General features: G+C 38.3%; 1 protein-coding gene across 1 annotated transcript in view; it reads right to left on the minus strand.

Moving 5' to 3' along the window:
* LOC144607203 (A disintegrin and metalloproteinase with thrombospondin motifs 6-like) overlaps positions 1-17,968 on the minus strand; it is a 188,147-nt gene that overhangs the window by 79,619 nt on the left and 90,560 nt on the right. The window contains exons 8-10 of the mRNA XM_078423883.1: positions 17,416-17,521; positions 7,141-7,287; positions 802-943 (exon numbers count right to left, since the gene is read on the minus strand). Of these exons, the coding sequence (XP_078280009.1) occupies positions 802-943; positions 7,141-7,287; positions 17,416-17,521 (395 nt within the window). The remainder of the gene's footprint in view (positions 1-801; positions 944-7,140; positions 7,288-17,415; positions 17,522-17,968) is intronic.

The following is a 17,968-nucleotide window of genomic DNA, read 5'->3' on the forward strand; positions in this document are numbered from 1 at the left end:
AAAGTGGCTCTCTGCTTATGGTTGTAAAATGAGTACTCTTGAAAAGAGCTTTCAAAACAGGCTTTATTTTTAAGTAAAGGCCTTATTTAATTAAAAAGCACAATACCTATTATTAAGAAAACGTTTTTATCGTTTGATATTTGACGAGTCCTTAAGATCAAGCCTTAAACAAACTTTGTGTGAATTGGATCTAACCCTCACTAAAATGCAGTTCCCTATATCATTTCCTATCAATGATTTGTGATTTTGGTCTGTACTTCCAGGTCTGCAGACGAATACGTTTTAAAGTAGTGAGTATGCTGTTTCCAGTGCACCAGAACACTTAAATGGAGATGAACTGCTTTAGTTCTACTGTCTCCTCCAATGGTATTGCACCATTAGCTACCATTGGGGAGGATCTCTCATTTCAGAAAGAGATTTTTCCTTACTTAGTATGCGAGCAATGATTAAAATAGCTTACTTTCAGCTATTGGTGTACAATATATAATAATGTTTTATTGACTGGAGAATGGATTCTTCCTCATATTAAGATTATAAATAAAAAAACAATTTAGGAAACCTTAATGTGATTTATTTTGAATTTAAGTTATAAAGGAAGCAGGAACCTCATATTAGACATCTATCTACATGAAACAAAAAATATAAACAGATTATGACAGGAAATATGGCCACAACTGTTAAGATTGCATTTATGAAAGTTTAAACATACTGTAAATAAGAAAAAATACTTTTCTATAGTATTGTTTGCTTCTAAAGATCAGAACAATTTCCTATTTTCAAAGTAAAGGAGCGACACTCTACCCCATATTTACACTGGCGTGATTTGACTCCATATTGGAAACGGCATTGTTCATCTGCATCATACACCTGACCTGGGGCCAGAGTAGGGTAGAAGAACTCCTGTTTTGGGGGTGTATTGATGAGACATCGACCATGTCCTGAACTGACCGAAACAAGAACATTTTATTATAAAAGATAAACAGATGAATTACCTTCTAAAATGAAATGTAGTCAAATAAAATTAAATGAAGAAAAACACAAAGTGCTAGAGTAACTCAGCACACCAGGCAGCATCCCAGGAGAACATTGATGTGACGTTTCGGGTCAGAAAGAATCTTCAGAAGGGTCCCTACCCGAAATATCACCTATTCATATTCTCCAGGGATGACCCGCTGATATACTCCAGCACTTTGTATCTTTTTTTGTAAACCAGTATTTGTAGTTTATTGCTTCTACAAAATGAAATGAATGGCAAATAAAATAAATTAATTCAGAAAATAAGTCTCCAAGCAATATCTTCAATTATTGCTGTCCCTGTTAATTGAATGAATTTTATTAAAAAAATGTTAAAGCTATTGCAAAAACATGATATTTTCAATTGACATTTGTTTGGAAATTTAATTGCATAATTATGTTTTTTTAAATAGAATTATACAACTCTGAAACCTTTTTAGAATGAAATGCAAAAACAACCATTTCTAGGTTGTTTCCAAATCAAGGGCACATGGGGATGAAGCAATGTTATTTTTTGAACATTGGCAAAGATATTTGTTCACTGCAAATGAGCAATAAATGAGTGAGTAATATCTTATTGTGTGGGCTTGGTATGGTCAATCACAAAATCTTTAGATACAAGGAACTGCAGGTGCTGGGTTACAAAACAATGACACAGTGTGCTGGAGTAACTCAGCAAGGTCAGGCAGCATCTCTGGAAGACGTAGATGATGATTTTGGGACAGGACACTTTTTCAGATCAAAATCTTTATATTGCTTTTTATAACTTTCAAAGCCGTCCTTTAAATTAAATCTCATTCTATTTTTAAAAAATATTTGAAAATGTCAAAAAAAGACAAATAAAATTGGAAATTAATTTTTTTGTTCAGCTGAAACAACTTAAGAGTCAGTCAAATCTATTTCTTTAAGAAATTATATTGAATTGCAGGCAGCTTGTCATTTGTGAAACAATATGCCTTTTTTATAGATGCTGCCTGCCCGGCTGAGTTACTCCAACATTTTGTGTCTACCTTGCCTTTTTTTAATATATTTTTCAGGATGGCTTTTGTTTCTACGTTATAGCTGCCTGCAGTGGAACCATTTCATGTTTGAATTTCTATAATTTTAAGTCATTTGTTAATAACTATTGTTGTTATTGTACCTTTTTAACTGAACAAATACTGATTCTTGAAGGCAACGTGATCATTGACTACACTATAGCTGTGTCAAACAGGTTACAGACAGCAACTTCTAAACAGAGCAGGAGAGCAAAGTAAAAAATGTGGCAGATGCCAGATATATTCATTATTAAAACAATGATGTAGTACATAACCGGTTTGATAGCATCTGCAGAGACAGAAAAGAGTTAATATTGTAGGTCAATGACCTTGATAGTATTTTTGTTTTTAATGGAATTATGCAACAACCCAGCCTCTATGCTCATTAAGTGCAAATTTCAAGATCTATACTTTGTCTCTTGGGCACAGTGTATAGCTCAAAGCAGTTCAAGAATTTGAATCCAAACGTAGAATTAATTGAAAATGTTGACACAAGGAATTGTTGATGCTGGTATCTTCCGTAAAACATAAAAGTACTGAAGTAACTCAGCGGATCAGGAAGCAGCTCTGGAGGACATGAAGAGGCGATGTTTTGGATTGAGTCCCTTCTTTAGACTTAAGTAGGCTCCTGACCCAAAACCACCTATCCATGTTCTCCAGGTGTGCTATCTGATCTGCGATACCAAGTGTAGACTCAGTAACCGTTTCCTTGAACACTTGTGCTTGGTCCACCTAGGCCTACTGGATCTCCCGGTTGCTACCCATTTTAACGCCTCTTCCCATTCCCATTCCGATTTTGCTGTTCTGTGCCTCCTCCATTGCCAGAGTAAGGCCACTTGCAAACTCGAAGAACATCATATTCCTCTTGGGTAGCTTACAATCTAATGGTATGAACATTGAATTCTCCAATTTTAGATAACAACCATACAACATCCTGCTCCTCTTCTCCACCTTCCACCGCCCCCCCCCCTCCCCTTTGCTGTGCCCCACCTGGACACACACCCATTTCAGCCCTCTCCCTCCCCCTCTACCTATATTCTTTCCGCTGGCTGCAGAATTTGTACTTCTTTTATCCTCATCTCACACTTTTCATCTCTGGCCTTTGCCAAACCATCTACCCATAACTCCCCCCCTCACCTAGATGTATCTTTCACTCACCAGGCTTTGATCTGCATTTGAAGTGTTGATGGCTCTCAGGCTCAAAATTGCTGACCAATAAATCTGAGCTTCAAACACTGTTGGAGAAGCCTTGGCTCTTGAGCTTGCAAGTAATAATAAAGGTAACAATTTCAGGATTGCTGTCTGAGTCACAGGCAAAAAGGCATAGGGTCGACATGATTAGAAAGTTGAACATGTGGCTCAAAGATTGGTGTGGGAGAAGTGGGATTGAATTCATTGGATATTAGCATCAGTATTGATGAAGGAGGGAGCTGTTCCTATGGGATGAACTGGATGAAGCTAAAGAGAACGTGAGTTCAAGAGAAGTACTTAAGTCTCCAGAATAAGAAATAGGTCATAAAGTTTAGAAAGGGATGAGTCTAATGTTAGGCAACATACGGACCAATTTGAGAAGAGGGTTGGTGAATATAGAACTGAAGGTGTTGTATTTTAATGCATACAGTATACAAAACAAGGTGAATCACCTTGTAGCACGGTTCGAGATTGGCGGATATAATGTTGTGAGCATCATAGAGTCGTGGCTGAGAGGATCTGAGCTGGGAGATGAACATCCAAGGATACACCTCCTATCAAAAAGACAGACAAGTGGGCAGAGGTAGTGGGGTGGCTCTGTTGGTTAGGAATTAAATCCAATCCTCTGCAAGAAATGACATGGGATCAGAAGATGCAGAATCGTTGTGAGTATAGTTAAGAAACTGTAAGGATAAAAAGATAAAAATTGGAGTTACGTACTGACCTCCAAATAGTAGCCAGGATATATGCACAAATGACATGAGGAGATAGAAAAGGCATATAATAAAAGCAATGGTACAATGGTCTTGGGATTTCAATATGTAGGTAAATTGGGAACATCAGTTTGGTACTGGATCCTAAGACTGCCTGTGAGATGGCTTTTTAGAGCAGCTCATGATGAAGCCCATTAGAGAAAAGGGAATTCTGGATTTGTTGTTTAGTTTAGTTTAGAGATACAATGCAGAAACGCCCTTAGGCCCACGGTGTCTGCACCGGCCAGTGATCCCCACACACTAACACTACCCCACACACACCAGGGATAATTTTACATTTATACCAAGCTAATTAGCCTGCAAACCTGTACGTCTTTGAAGTGTGGAAGGAAACTGAAGATCTCGGAGAAAACCCATGCAGGTCATGGGGAGAACGTACGAACTCCGTACAGACAAGCACCTGTAGTCAGGATCAAACCCAGATCTCTGGAGCTGTAAGATAGTACTGTAGCTCTACCACAAGCCACCATGCCATTGTGTAACAAACCCGATTTGATTAGGGATCCCCAAGGCGGCAGTGGTCACAATATGACAGAATTCAACTTAGTTTGAGAAGGTTAAGCTGAAATCAAATGTATCTGTATTACTGTTGAGTAATAGGGGCATGAGAAAGGAGCATGACTACAGAGGCACGAAGGAAGATTTAGCTAAAGATGATTGGAAAGGGACCCCAGCAGGAATGACAGTGAAGCAGCAAGGAAGGAGTTTCTGGGAGTAATTTGGAAGATGCGGGATCTTTTCATCCCAAACAGGATGAAATGTACTAAGCAGAGAATGAAGCGACTATGGCTGGCAAACAAAATCAAAATAGCATAAAAGGAAAAGAGAAAACATATTATGGCATAGATTAGCGGGAAGCTAGATAATTGAGAAGCTTCTAAAAAGAAACAAAAGGCAACTAAAAATGTAATAAGGGGAGAAAAATGAAATGTATAGGTATGTTAGCCTATAATATAAAAGAGGATTCTTAAAGAGGTAGATGTAGATTGTGAAGCCATACTGGTTGACCCGTAGACCTTTTCTGGTTGTCGGCCAGTGACTAGTGGTGCTCCATAGGGGATGCAGTTGGATCTGCTACTTTTCATGTTATATAGTAATTATCTAGATGATGGAATTGATGGCTTTGTGGTCAAATTTGTGGATGGTATGAAGATAGGTGGAGGGGCAGGTAATGCTGAGGATGCAGGGAGTCTGCAGAAGGACTTGGACAGGCTGAGAGACTGGGTAAAGAAGTGGCAAATAGAATACAGCACAGCATAAAGATGTAGACTATTTGCTAAATGGTTAGAAGCTTCTGAAATTGGAGGTTCAATAGGACTTGGGAGTGATGGTGTAGGATTCCCAAAAGATTAATTTGCAGGATGAGTTGGTAGTAAGGAAGGAAAATGCAATGTGAGCATTCATTTCTAGAGGACCAGTATATAAAAACAAGGATGTTGTGCTGAGGCTTTATGAGGTACCTGGTCAGGCCACATTTAGAATATTGTGAGGAGTTTTAGGCCCCATATCTGAGGAAGGATGTGCTGGCTTTGGAGATGGTCGAGAAGAGGTTCACAAGAATGATCCTGGGGATAATTGGGTTAATGTATGATGAGCGTTTTACAGCTCTGGGCCTGTACACACTGGAGTTTAGAAGGATGAGGGGGAATCTTACTGAGACTTACCAAATAATGAAAGGCCTGGAGAGAGTGAATGTGGAGAGAATGTTTCCAGTAGTGGGAGACTCTAGGACCAGAGGGCACAGCCTCAGAATAAAAGGATGTACCTTTACAATGGAGATGGAGGAATTTCTTTAGCGGGAGGGTGATGTATCTATGGAATTCATCACCACAGATTGTGGTGTAGGCCAAGTCTTTAGGCATTTTTAAAGCAAAGATTGATCGGTTCTTGATTAGTAAGGGTGTCAAAGATACGGGGTGAAGGCAGGAGAATTAGGTTGAGAGGGAAAAATAGATCAGCCAATTGAATGTCGGAACAGACTCAATGGGCCAAATGGCCTGATTTCTGCTCCTATCAGTCACTTAAAATAAGCATGCAGGTACAGCAGGCAGTGAAGAAAGCTAATGGCATGTTGGCCTTCATTACGAGAGGATTTGAGTTTAGGAGCAAGAAGGTCCTACTGCAGTTGTACAGGGCTCTGGTGAGACTGCACCTGGTGTATCGTGTGCAATTTTGGTCTCCTAATTTGAGGAAGGACATTCTTGCTATTGAGGGAGTGCAGCATAGGTTCACCAGGTTAATTCCCGGGATGGTGGGACTGACTTATGATGAAAGAATGGGTCGACTCGGCTTGTATTCATTGGAATTTAGAAGGATGAGAGGGGATCTTATAGAAACATATAAAATTCTTAAAGGATGGTCAGGGAGAATGGTCGGCGTGGACTGGTAGGGCCGGACAGGCCTGTTTCCATGCTGTAGTTGTTATATGTTATATGTTATATGTTATATGATTGGACAAGCTAGATGCAGGAAAAATGTTCCCGATGTTAGGGGAGTCCAGAACCAGAGGTCACAGTTTAAGAATGCGTGGTAGGCCATTTAGAACTGAGATGAGGAAAACCTTCATCACCCAGAGAGTTGTTAATCTGTGGAATTCTCTGCCACAGAATGCAGTGGATGTTTTCAAGAGAGAGTTAGATTTAGCTCTTGGGCCTAAAGTGATTAAGGGATATGGGGAAACAGCAGGAACGGGGTAATGATTTTAGATGATCAGCCAAGATCATATTGAATGGTGGTGCTGGCTCGAATGGCCTACTCCTGCACCTATTTTTCTGTTTTATGATCGTATGAATCAGTCTGAAGATGGGCCCCTACCCAAAGTATCACCTATCCATGTACTCCAGAGATGCTGCCTGACCCACTGAATTACCCCAGAACTTTGTCTTTTTTTTGTAAACCACCATCTGCAGTTCCTTGTTTCTCTTTGCTGTCTGACCCGCTGAGTTACTCAGACATTTTGTGCTCTAATTCAAAATGTACTTTTTATATAAAGGCAAATACATAATTTAATAAGTGAACTACAATTGAATTAGCTGTTCCATTTAGCATTTGAACACAGCATGGACCCTGACAGCCACCTGTTTAATGTTTGCTTTTAAATGTTATCCTATTTTCTGACTCCTTACTCCAAGAAGCTGGTGATGTAATCCCTGCTGCATGTTGACCAGATGAAAGGATTAGTTTTCACTGTGATATGAGCAGCCATCAACTTTGCTGCTTCCTGACCTCTTGGACCACAGGAGTTTCCAACTCCATCATGATTCATTCCAAAACTGAAAAAGAAAAAAGATCAGTAAAATCAGATATCTGGATATCCATTACATGGCAAATACACAAATGTATTAATCTTTTTAATTACTTTATTCATGATGTATACATTTGCAAAGTTTCCTGGCAACAATAGGGAGAAAAATGGATGGAAATTTGATACACTGGACCTCTAGCTTACAGTATTTCAGTTTCACTTGAATAAGTACTTGAAGATCAAACACAAAGAGGGACTTCAAGGAGCAAAATATTTAGGATTGAATGTGCAAGTGAAAAGTTCCAAGGTACCACAAAGATATGTTCTCATGATCCTGGAAGATATTTATGTCTCAACAAAATGCAAATAATTAGTCATTTATTTTTATCTGCTTATTGTTTTGGGATTTTTTTTGTACATGAATCAGCAGTTATGTTTATCTACATTAGCCCTTGTTCTCCGGAAATCTCCTGAGAGTCTGTTTCAGAACAGCTACAATGTAGGTACAACATCTACTCATCAATGTACAAAATTACCCAGATATGTCTTTTAAAAAAATGCTATAAACCCAATTCAGCAAAATACCTCCTACACCTTCATTGGGTGATGCCATACATGGGTGCGATAAAATGGCACCAAGTCATTAATGACTCAGGACCACTGAGTCCATGCCTCGTTATTTAGTTTCGTTATGCCTCGTTATTTATTTTATTATTGTCACAAATACCGAGGTACAGTGAAAAGCTTTTGTTTGCATGCTATACAGTAAAAAAAGACTACAGTCAAACTGTCCACAGTGCACAGATAAGGATACAGGATACAACATTTAGTGCAAGATAAAATCCAATTAAAGATAGATCAAAGGCCTCCAATGGGAGGTCAGGATCGCATTCTAGCTGATGGGAGGACCATTCAGTTGCCTGATAACAGCTGGGAAGAAACCGTCCCTGAATCTGAAGGTTTGCGTTTTCAGACTTCTGTACCTCTTGCCTGATGGGAGAGGGGAGAAGAGGGACTGACCCAGGGTGAGACTGGTTCTTTATTTTGCTGGTGCAGCAAGGTAGCCTGAGTGTAGATGGAGTCAATGGAAGGAAAGTTGGTCTGCGTGATGGTCTCAACTACGTCCACAACTCAGCAATTTCTTGTGGTTCTGGATGGAGCTGTTCCCCAGCCAGGCTGTGATACATCCCAATTAAATGCTTTCTATGGCACATCTGTAGAATCTAGTGAGAGTTGTTGGGGCATGCTGAACTTCCTAAGCTTTCTAAGGAAGTAGAGGCATTGGTGTACTTTCTTAGGCTTAGCTTCAATATGGCTGGTCCAGGACAAATGGCTGGTGATATATCCTTAGTTCAAATTTAAAAATGGGGTATCAAATGAATTCTAGAAAAGAAAATAAGAACAGTGATCTTAAAGAGCCCTCGTAACATGGTTCATGAACATTATGGGGAAACTACTCCATTGATATGAGTTATTTGGACGTCCAGTTCTTGAAGAAATAATTTAGCATTAGCATAAGGTTCCAACATTGTTGATAAAAGGACACTCATCAAAACAATTATGGGTTAATCATTAAATTTCTAAAGTTAGTGCGATGTTAAATAGCCTTGGTGCAGGACTAAGTTATTAGTTAACAAGTATGTTATATCCCTGGAAGCACATGGAGCACCATGTAATGGAAAAATGTTTCTTCAGTTTGGTTCCAACAGGTCTGTGCTTATTTTGTGTCTGATGTTAATGTTCAGATGAAACATTATCTAGTAACAGAAAGCCCCCAAGTTAGAAAAAAATCTCAATGTACTATTATATTAGGTAAAAGTGCCTCTGACATTTTTCTGATTTCTATGTTGGACGTAGAGTTTCTTTGAGGGAGACTTAAACCAGGAAGTGTGCTGCTAGATAAGTGCCGAGTTGATATTTGTTCATGCTCCATGTATCCCACGATTCAGTTTCATTCCATGTTGATACAGGCTGTGTGAAAATCAACAGTTGTTTTTCAGAACAGTTGATCCAAATTTAAATATTTTCTTGGAGGGCTTTTCCAAAGTTTTGAGAAAAGGAAGGTTGGTGCTATCCATTAACATTTTTTTATCTCCTGCAACACAATGACACCGCAATGAATGGCAGGCAGAGCAAAGTAGAAAAATATGTGAGGTTCTTGGTTCCAGTGAACTAAAACACTCCCTTTCATTATTTCTCATAGTGGTGTTTATTTACACATCTGCAATCATAGCAATGGGAAGGAGCAATAATCTGAATGTTGCCAGTGCAAACAAAGTGGTCCGGCTGTGCTCCCCAAGATTTTCCAGAGCATATTTGGACCTGATTTATGATGGATTTTACTTTTTTTTTGGCTGGATGTCAATAGAATGTGGACAATAGGCAAAAATCTTCACTGGTTCCAGAGGAGAGGATCGTGAGTAGGTTACCATTCACAGAAGATGACAATCTCACTGTTACGGTGGCCCAGGTATGAACTGACCTCTGGTGCTCAGGGTATGGAATTTGCATGCTCTCTTACTGACAATATGGATTTCCTGGTCTGCTTTTCTCCCACATCCCAAAGACATGCTGTAAATTATCCCTTGCATGTAGATCAATGGTAGAGTCTGGAAAGAGTTGATAGGACTGTGGGGAGAGTAACATGGGATCGGTGTTTGATGACTGGTTTAATCTCATTGCTGAAAGGCCTGTTTCTGTGCTTTATAATAATAATAATAATAATATATTTATTTTATATAGCGCCTTAACACATGCACAAAGCGCTTTACAAATACAATTAACATAGAAACAAACAGACAAACAGACAAACTATCCTGACGGAAAAGCGGCGAATAATCAACGCCAGCGTCCTCTCAATAACTCAGAAAATATGGAGTTCCTCCTGGAAGCAGTATCATTCGGATGGAAAAAAACATGTATTTTCTTTTGACTGAGACAGAAATGGCAGAAGCTGAGAAAGCATTCCAGTAGGTTTAAGTTGTTTTACTTGCCTCCTCTAATTCTGGTGCCTTCATCGCTCCTGGCACAGATGAATTTCTATAGAACTTGCATTAACTTCCCGTTAGTGAAAATGTCTGGTGCTAGTACAGACTCCCACTGTTGACCATTTTCTGGTTGTCCATCAATACAATGGAATGCAAATGGTGGCTATTTTTTAAGATATTGATTGATCACTTTATCAGTTTTGTTTCACTGAACAGCCATTGAGAGGTGCACTAATGATCTTTCACCTGATTGGATCACGTTAGTGATGTATTGATAGTTGAGTTAAATATTTGTCTACACATTATATCCTTGTAAATGCAAATTAATTGAGAACTCGTCAACGGTTTTAATTACGAAAATGTTCAAGTGCTTGAAAATGGCTCTCTAGGTCAAACAGCATGAACCCATTGAACACGCTAAACAGTTGCTTTTCAGTACCAATTAACCAAAATAGTTGGTTCAGCACTCTGTGGAAGTTCTACTATGTTTTAGACCTCAAATAAATTGTGCAATATTAGGCTAAATCACACTTGACTCAGTTCATCACCTAGACTTAGTCGTTATACTCTCCTTGGTGTATTAATATTTTGTGGGCATTTTAAAATGCCTCTGGACGACAAAGTGGCGCAGCTGCCTTACAGCGCCAGAGACCTGGGTTCGTTCCTGACTATGGGTGCTTGTTTGCACGGAATTTATACCTTCTCCCCGTGACCTGCATGGGTTTTCTCTGGGATTTCGTGTTTCCTCCCACACTCCAAAGATGTACAAGTTTGTAGGACAATTGGCTTGGTATAATTGTAAATTGTCCCTAGTGTGTGTAGGATAGTGTCAGTGTGCGGGGATCGCTGGTCAGTGCAGATTCGGTGGGCCGAAGGGTCTGTTACTGCGCTGCATCTCTAAACTAAACTAACTGATGAAGTTACATAGAATTTATAACATTTATTTCATTCATTTAAATATAATTGCAAAATTGATTATAAATATTAAAACATAAAGAAATATTAAAATATTTATAAAATATGTTTAAAAAGTCATACATAAATAAATTAACCTAACCTTTGCATTTTTGCTGGGAAGCTCCATTTAAATGTTATTCTAATTCAATGCCAACTTTGGACATAGAGTTCAATGATGGATCATCATATCAGATGCATAAGCATCTGTCATCCAGTTCCTCCTAGACTTTCAGTAACACCACACAGGTTCAAATCATACAATGTGCAAGTGGCTGAATGCTGCGCTTCTCTTCTGAACTGGTAGCCATAGCTAGCCTGTTGTCATGCAAACTTGGAACACAAATGACCAGTATTCTTCCAAAACATTTACTAAGTAAGCCAACTGATATCAGTGATGCAGATTTGTCAATTCTGTATGGTAATGGGTAGAAAACCAAAGTATGTGCAGATACACAAAGTTTGATATAGCAATGTAGGTTGCCTTGACTACAGATGGAAAAAAATCCTCTAGGGAGATGACTCATTTTATCCATTACAAATAGAATAGCCAAGCCATCTGATGCAAACACTCACAAGGAACATGTCCAACCACTGATGCCTAGCCATTTACATCAGTGATATCAATATCCAACATGTATGACAATCAAGAATGAAAGCAAATGAGCAGTTTAAAAAAACGGCTTCTAGCCTGTGATATCTACCTTACGTGTGATATCTTCCTCACCTGTGAGGCCAAAATGTCAGTCATTGGCATAAGGGATTGGATTTCTGTTTTACATTTCATGCCTCAAAGGTGACCAATATTCAGAAGATTTTCAAAACCCTTTTTCACCTACAGTTTCATAGAACTTTGTACATAAAGTGATCAAGGTGTCGAGTATCCTCAACTTTGGAACTTTAAAATTTGCACTGCAAGCATTACCAAAAACATAATTCAGACAATAGTGCTGTTCTAATTATCTATTATCAACTGTAGCAAGGAACTACAGATTCTGGTTTCCACCAAAGATAGACACAAAAAAACTGGAGTAACTTAGTGGGCCAGGCAGCATCTCTGGAGAAATGGAATAAATGACGATTTGGGTCGACATCCTTCTTCAGATTCAACAGGCAGGGTCTGAAAAGGGGTCTTGACCCGAAACATCATCTATTATCATCTGTTCAACTGCAAAAAGTGAGGGCTCTCTGAAATATTCTTGTAGACACAGAAAAAGAAAATTAGCACAAATGGGGCATTCAGTCATTCGTATGCTCTAACATTCATCAAGATTACGTTCATCAAGATGATCTATCTCAGCACCATTATTCTGCACAGCCCCCATATTCATTGATTCCCTCGATATCTAGTAATCTATTAGTTGTTGGTGTGAATAAACAATGGCTAAGCTTCCACTACCACTTCTCTGTACAATTAATTGTAGTAAGACACCTTTTCTACTGTTTTCAAATCATCTTGTAATCAAGGCTAATCTATCCTTTGCCTTTTCTGTTGCTTGCGGTGAATTATCTTTCAGTGACATGTAGATGGACAACTAAGTATTCATCTTTTCCTACCCTGTCATCGTTTAAAAAAATACACAGCATTTCTGTTTTTGGCACCAATATGGATGAGATTTTTCCCAAAGTATATTCCACCTTCCATGATCTTACCTACTCAATCAACTTATCTATATCTCTTGAAACCTCTTTACATTCTTGCCTCGACTCACAATCCCACCTTGTTTTGTATCATCAGAAAAATTGGAAATATATATTTTGAGAGAGATTGTAATAAACTAGGGCCAAGGATCTATATGGGATTTTTATGAGACTGCGTTCGAGTCTGTGGACAGTATAGTAAAAAGATATGCTGAACATAGACAGTATAACAGAGATTCATGAAGTTAGTATCTGAGATGATGTGATTTGTGAGACATGATTTCCCAAGCACAAAGCCATGCTGACTATCCCAAATCAGTCCTCATCTATCCAAATACTGGTAAATCTTGTCCTTCAGAATCTCAAATCATGCCCCTCATAGACAGCGCGAAGGGCGGGGGAAAAAACCTCTTGTCCCATTTGAGGAACTTTTGTCCCTTCCATGGGCAGTTTTGTAGTTCTAGGGTCTGTCTCCCAATAATTCCAGGACCTATAAGTAAAGTGATAGAAATTATTCTTGAATTGATAGATTGGCCATAGCATTGATCGAAAAGGTTTGTTCATCATCAGATAAACTCCCCACCTAAAATTTGCAAATGTGTTTCAGAAAAAGGAAGGTGGTGCACTCTCTATTTCATTTAACTTCCACCATTTTGATGCAAGGATCCTGAATAAGCTGAAGATGCCAGTGGTCTTTATAAGCTTGCTATTAGGATATGACACTTAATGGTGTAAATGGTGTTAACTGTCAACAGTCATTTAAATCTAAAATCACTTTGGCTTGTCAACAGCCTTATGAGTAATCAGTGCCCAAAATGATGCCAAGATTAACCAAAGATGGACACTCAATGACAATCAGCTGTAAGAGATTGTGCTTGCTTTTGTTTTTTAAGCAAAGGTAATGCTGTGTATGTGGCCTGCAAAATATCCCAGAAGCTTTTGCAAAGCTGTTGATACAGCACTTAAAGGAACGAAGCAGGGACAATTGAAATAGTTACTTTCCCCACGATTGCAGAATTTATTTGTTTTTATTTGAGGACTGAGTACAATTTGGACAGCCGTCAAACTCCAGAGCAGGCACAACACTTCTACATTCTGCAAAGGTCACCGCAGCCCTAAGCCCACTTTGTTTAACTTCAGGCTCAATTCAAACTGCCAAGAAGACATGAGTATTCCACAAGTATTAAGCATAAGATTGGAACATTGTTTGCCAAAAGAAACAATTTCTTCTTTTTCCAAGAACTAACAGTAGGAAAGAGGTCTTGATTTTCATAAAAGTACTGCTCTTCCACATTCATGTACAACATTGATTTAATATAAGAAATATACCAAGTATTGCAGTGGGTCAGGCAACACCTCTGGAGACATGAATAGGCAATGTTTGGGACGAGACCCGGAACCTCATCTATTTATGTTCTCCAGAAATGCTGCGTGACCTACTGAGTTACTCCAGCACTTTTTGTCTTTTTTGGTAAACCAGCATCTGCAGTTCCTTGTGTCTCTATTAAGTTAATATCTGTTAATTAACTGATCATAATTGAGAAACGGCATCAAACGTGCTTCTGAACCTTCATGAGTCATTAAAGATGTCCATGGAAATCAATATCCAATACACTTGTACAGGATCACACAAATGTACATTTATTTCATGTAGTCATCACTACACTTTAGCAGAAGTATAATATTATTACAGTATGGATGGATTTAGGGACATTACAATAAGAATCGGCCACTGTTAAATATTACAATACTTATTTAGCATCAGAAAAACCTACATAACAGCAATGAAAACAGGGTCCAAAGGAGGTTTACAAGAATTATCCCAGAGATGAGTAGCTTAACCTATGATGGGCCTATACTCGCTAGTTTAGAAGAGTGAGGGGGAACCTAATTGAAACATACAGAATAGTGAAAGGCTTGGATAGAGTGGATGTGGAGAGGATGTTTCCACTAGTGGGAGTGTCAAGGACTAGAGGTCATTGCCTCAGAATTAAAGGATATTCTTTTAGGAAGGAGATGAGGAGAAATTTGTTTAGTCAGAGGGTGGTGAATCTGTGGAATTATTTTCCACCGAAGGCTGTGGAGGCCATGTCAGTGGATATTTTTAAAGAAGAGATAGATAGATTCTTGATTATCACAGATGTTAGAGGTTATGGGGAGAAGGCAGAAGAATGGGGTTGGGAGGGAGAGATAGATCAGCCATGATTGGATAGCAGAGTAGACTCGATGGGCCGAATGGCCTAATTCTACTCCTATTCCTTGTGACCTTGTAAATAAGCTCAGACATACCATTTTTTTCCCTTTTATTTTTCATCCTGTTGAACTGCCTGTTTATAACTTTTTAACATCCATTGCTGCAAATAATCCACAATAATTTAAAGAACTCAGAAGAATAACTGATTTATTACTAATGTACATCAACTGATTTAATACGACTAGTTGTTTACTACTTTTTGCTTTAATCTCATTCCTAGATTGTCAATTTATCATGCCTCTTTATCATCTTCTTCTTCATACAAGTACATTGGGATTGTGACAAATTTATCAGGAGACTTTTAGAATGTCCCTGAAATGTTTTCTCGTTTTTCCTGGATGTCTTTTGCTATGAATGGAGTGGAACATGGAACACAGAATATAGAGTAGTACAACACAGGAAGAGGCCTTTCAGCCCACAATGTCCATGCCGAACATGATGCCAAGTTAAACTAATCTCCTCTGCTTTCGTGTTATCCATATCACTCCTTTTCCTGTATATCTATATGGCTATCTTAAAGCCTCTTAAATGTCACTATTACATCACCCTCCACCACCACTCTTGGAAGTGCATTCCAGGAACTCATCACTCTTTGTGTAAAAATCCTGCCCAGCACATCTCCTTTAAATTTTACCCCACTCAGCCTCTTAAGTAGTGCACTTAATTCAGCAATCTGATGTCAGGCATCTAGAGCTGGCTGAGCATCATCACACCCTGAATGTTGGAGCCACTGTCTTGGGAGTGGATTTCAATATTAGTTCATTTACCCTACAAATAAATTTGAAAGGTTTTACAGAAATAGCGTTTGTGCTGAGTCTCATGCTCTGAGGTGCTTGCAACAGATTGATCATGTATCTGAAGCATATTCAAGTTGTCTGTTCTTCAGTAAACTGAGGCTAGAGCCAGGTTTTGAATTGTAGGTCTTTAAACACATTTCAGCCAGCCAAAGCCTATGCTAGCTCACTGGAGATGGGTGAATTTTGTCTTTGATGACTGAGTTCATCAAGAGATAGCTTCCAAACTGTGGCAAGTGATCAACCTTTTTTCAGGATCCTGATGTGAATTGATTGTTGAAGGTTAGTGTGGCATAGCAGGTTCAGTTTGGTGCAGGATTTTTTTGTCTGCCAGATGATTCCTGCCTTTTTGCAGACTCTAGCCCTTTAATGACCTGCAAAAGTGCATAACACTTGCCAACTAACATAAGAGATTCCAACTCAAACTATATTTTAAGCCTCCATACACCTTGCAAGGTACAAATGAAACTGAATCAAGATTTATAATCTGGTTCAACTTGTCTAACTGATGTTTACACAAGGAGACTAGAATTGGCTCTGCTGTATTGCAAATATGCATTAAAAAAATGCTGTTGTGCAGATGGTTGAAATGGAATCGGAACAACTAAATACAATGGTTGCAGTTGCCAATATTTTAAATAGTTATTTGATTGCCACATAAGATTAAGTATCGGGGCGTTAGTCAAGTATTTGCTTCAAAATCAAAGGCATGAACTTTGAACAGATAATTTTTCACTTCACAGTTGGAGTATAAACCACATCTTTGTAAGCATGTGAAGTTCTGTGATATTTTGTGAATCAGAATGAATTGTAAAGGTACAATTCTGTTTTGACTTTGTGCAAATATTTAAAACAAATTCAAGATTGAATTTTCAAAATTCATTTTGATCAAATTATTGCACTTTTTAATTACTTATAAAAATAATTGTAATTGCTTATTTTGAACTGCCTTCATAATGTAGACACCTCTTGGATCAGGAACAGTTTTGATTGTGGTTTCTTAGCTGAAAAACAAGCACGAGTGTGTTTATGTCCTCCCAGCTCATAATTGGCCAATCGACAGCAAACCAATGCTGTCAATCAGCATTCACTCACCAACAGCTTGTTCACCAATGTCCAGTCTGGATTTCACCAGCACCACTCAGCTTCCAAACATGGAAGAGTTAAATTCCAAAGTTGAGTGAGCAAGATTACCTGACATCAAGGCAAAACTTGATGCAAGAGCGGGCTGTTGTACCCATTTTCACAAAAGTAATAGACTATTTGTTCAAGACAGAATGTTGCAACTCAATAACATGACCACCGAGTAAGGAGGAAAACAAGAATGGATCAATTCTAATCAAATTGTGTTATTCTTGCCTGCCTCAAATTGATGGTTTGCGAAGGTTGATTTCAGCTGTCTAATTTTCCTGGAGAAAGATATACAATTGATTACCAAAACGTACCACAAATACAAATTAATTATAATTTTGGCTTTAAGTTTAAGATAAAGAAGATATTACCTATGATAATAAAATGGCTCTTACTTGTGACCAATTTCATGAGCGATAGTAAATGCTGTTGCCAGGCCTATATCCTCATTGATACTGCAACTCCTTTCTGGTTCACACATGCCACCCACAGGAGCTAGACCTGTAACAGGATTGTTTACTTAGCTCAGACAAATAAGGACAAAGTCAAACATAGGCATCAGCAAATCAGCCTTTCAATGGAAGCTGATGTTGAAACGGTAAGCTATGTTAACTACTTCAAAATATTTGACACATAATCAAAACAATACAAAAACAAAAAGTCAACTTGCTGAAATTAAAATTAAAAATCTACGAAAAGTCAACCTGCAATATTCTTGCTTACCAAGCAAAAATGTAAATGCATAGAAACTTAATGATGATTAAAAAATGGAAAACAATTAAATGTCACAAAACTGACTCGGAAAATATTAAGTCTATTATCATATTGTCTATCAGGTTAAGCAAGATGTGTGTGTTTTTCTGTACATTTACAACTGTTAGTTCAATTTGTTTGAAACCAGGATATATTCAAAGTTATTTGCTACATCAGTTTAGGCAGAACTAAAAG

The sequence above is a fragment of the Rhinoraja longicauda genome, chromosome 28 (assembly GCF_053455715.1).
Source record: "Rhinoraja longicauda isolate Sanriku21f chromosome 28, sRhiLon1.1, whole genome shotgun sequence".
Classification (NCBI taxonomy): domain Eukaryota; kingdom Metazoa; phylum Chordata; class Chondrichthyes; order Rajiformes; family Arhynchobatidae; genus Rhinoraja; species Rhinoraja longicauda.